Below are 734 nucleotides of genomic sequence, written 5' to 3'. Positions count from 1 at the left end.
GGCAGCGCGTGCGCGGCGGAGGCGGCCTCCTGCCCTCCCCGCGCGCGCCACCGTTCCTATTTAATCGTCAGGGCTGCGCCAACCTGCCGGTAACGGCCTATGGCCCCCTTCCCCTCAGGGAACGGAACGGGCCCCGCCGCCCCGGGGAGCACCCGCTCGCAGGCGAGGAGGGACGGGAGCCCAGTCGCGGTCGCCTTCCGCGCCGGTCCCCGAGTCAGTGAGGGGGGGCTAGGGGGGTGTCCGGGGACGGGGAGCGGCCGCCCGCAGCCGCAAGGTACCTTGAGGACGCCCTCATCTCGCTTGGGGGTGATGTCCGCCCCCTCCATGGGAGCCCCGTCCGCTTTCATCTCCTCCGCCGTCATCCCGCCCGCCGCTGCCACCGCTGCGCAGGGAAGGGCCGCCTCACGGGGTGTGCGGGCCGGCGTCGGGACCGGCCTGTGGGGCTTAGCGCCTCGCTGCGCCTCCGGCTCCGAGCAGCGCGGACGGGGGCGGGCGCCGCGCGCCTCCTTCCCTCCTGCCTTCGCCGCAGCGCCGGCTCCCGGTCGGCGGGGAGGAGGAAGGGGAGGGAAGAGGAGACCAGACGGGGGGAGGGAGGGAGGGACCGAGAAGTTTCTAGAGAGGCGGCCGGGCTGCCGCAAAGCGCCCGGCCGTGCCGCGCCGTGCCAGGGGCCGGGGTGAAAGTGCGGGTCGCCCCGGGGGGGCGGAGAGGCCACGGCTGGCGGGGCGGGAGGGGG

General features: G+C 76.3%; 1 protein-coding gene across 2 annotated transcripts in view; it reads right to left on the bottom strand.

Annotated features, from left to right (window-relative positions):
* Positions 1-535, bottom strand: part of FKBP4 (FK506 binding protein 4, 59kDa) — a 19,488-nt gene extending 18,953 nt beyond the window's left edge. For both annotated transcript variants that reach the window (XM_010575401.1, XM_010575399.1), the window contains exon 1: positions 279-535. In XM_010575401.1, coding sequence (XP_010573703.1) covers positions 279-362 — 84 coding nt within the window. In that variant the 5' untranslated portion in view covers positions 363-535. The remainder of the gene's footprint in view (positions 1-278) is intronic.
* Between the last annotated feature and the right edge of the window lie 199 nt (positions 536-734).

The sequence above is a fragment of the Haliaeetus leucocephalus genome, unplaced genomic scaffold (genome assembly GCF_000737465.1).
Source record: "Haliaeetus leucocephalus isolate CR32 unplaced genomic scaffold, Haliaeetus_leucocephalus-4.0 Scaffold473, whole genome shotgun sequence".
Lineage (NCBI taxonomy): Eukaryota > Metazoa > Chordata > Aves > Accipitriformes > Accipitridae > Haliaeetus > Haliaeetus leucocephalus.
The sequence above is the reverse complement of the archived record's forward strand: the minus strand, read 5'-3'. Positions and strand labels throughout refer to the sequence as shown.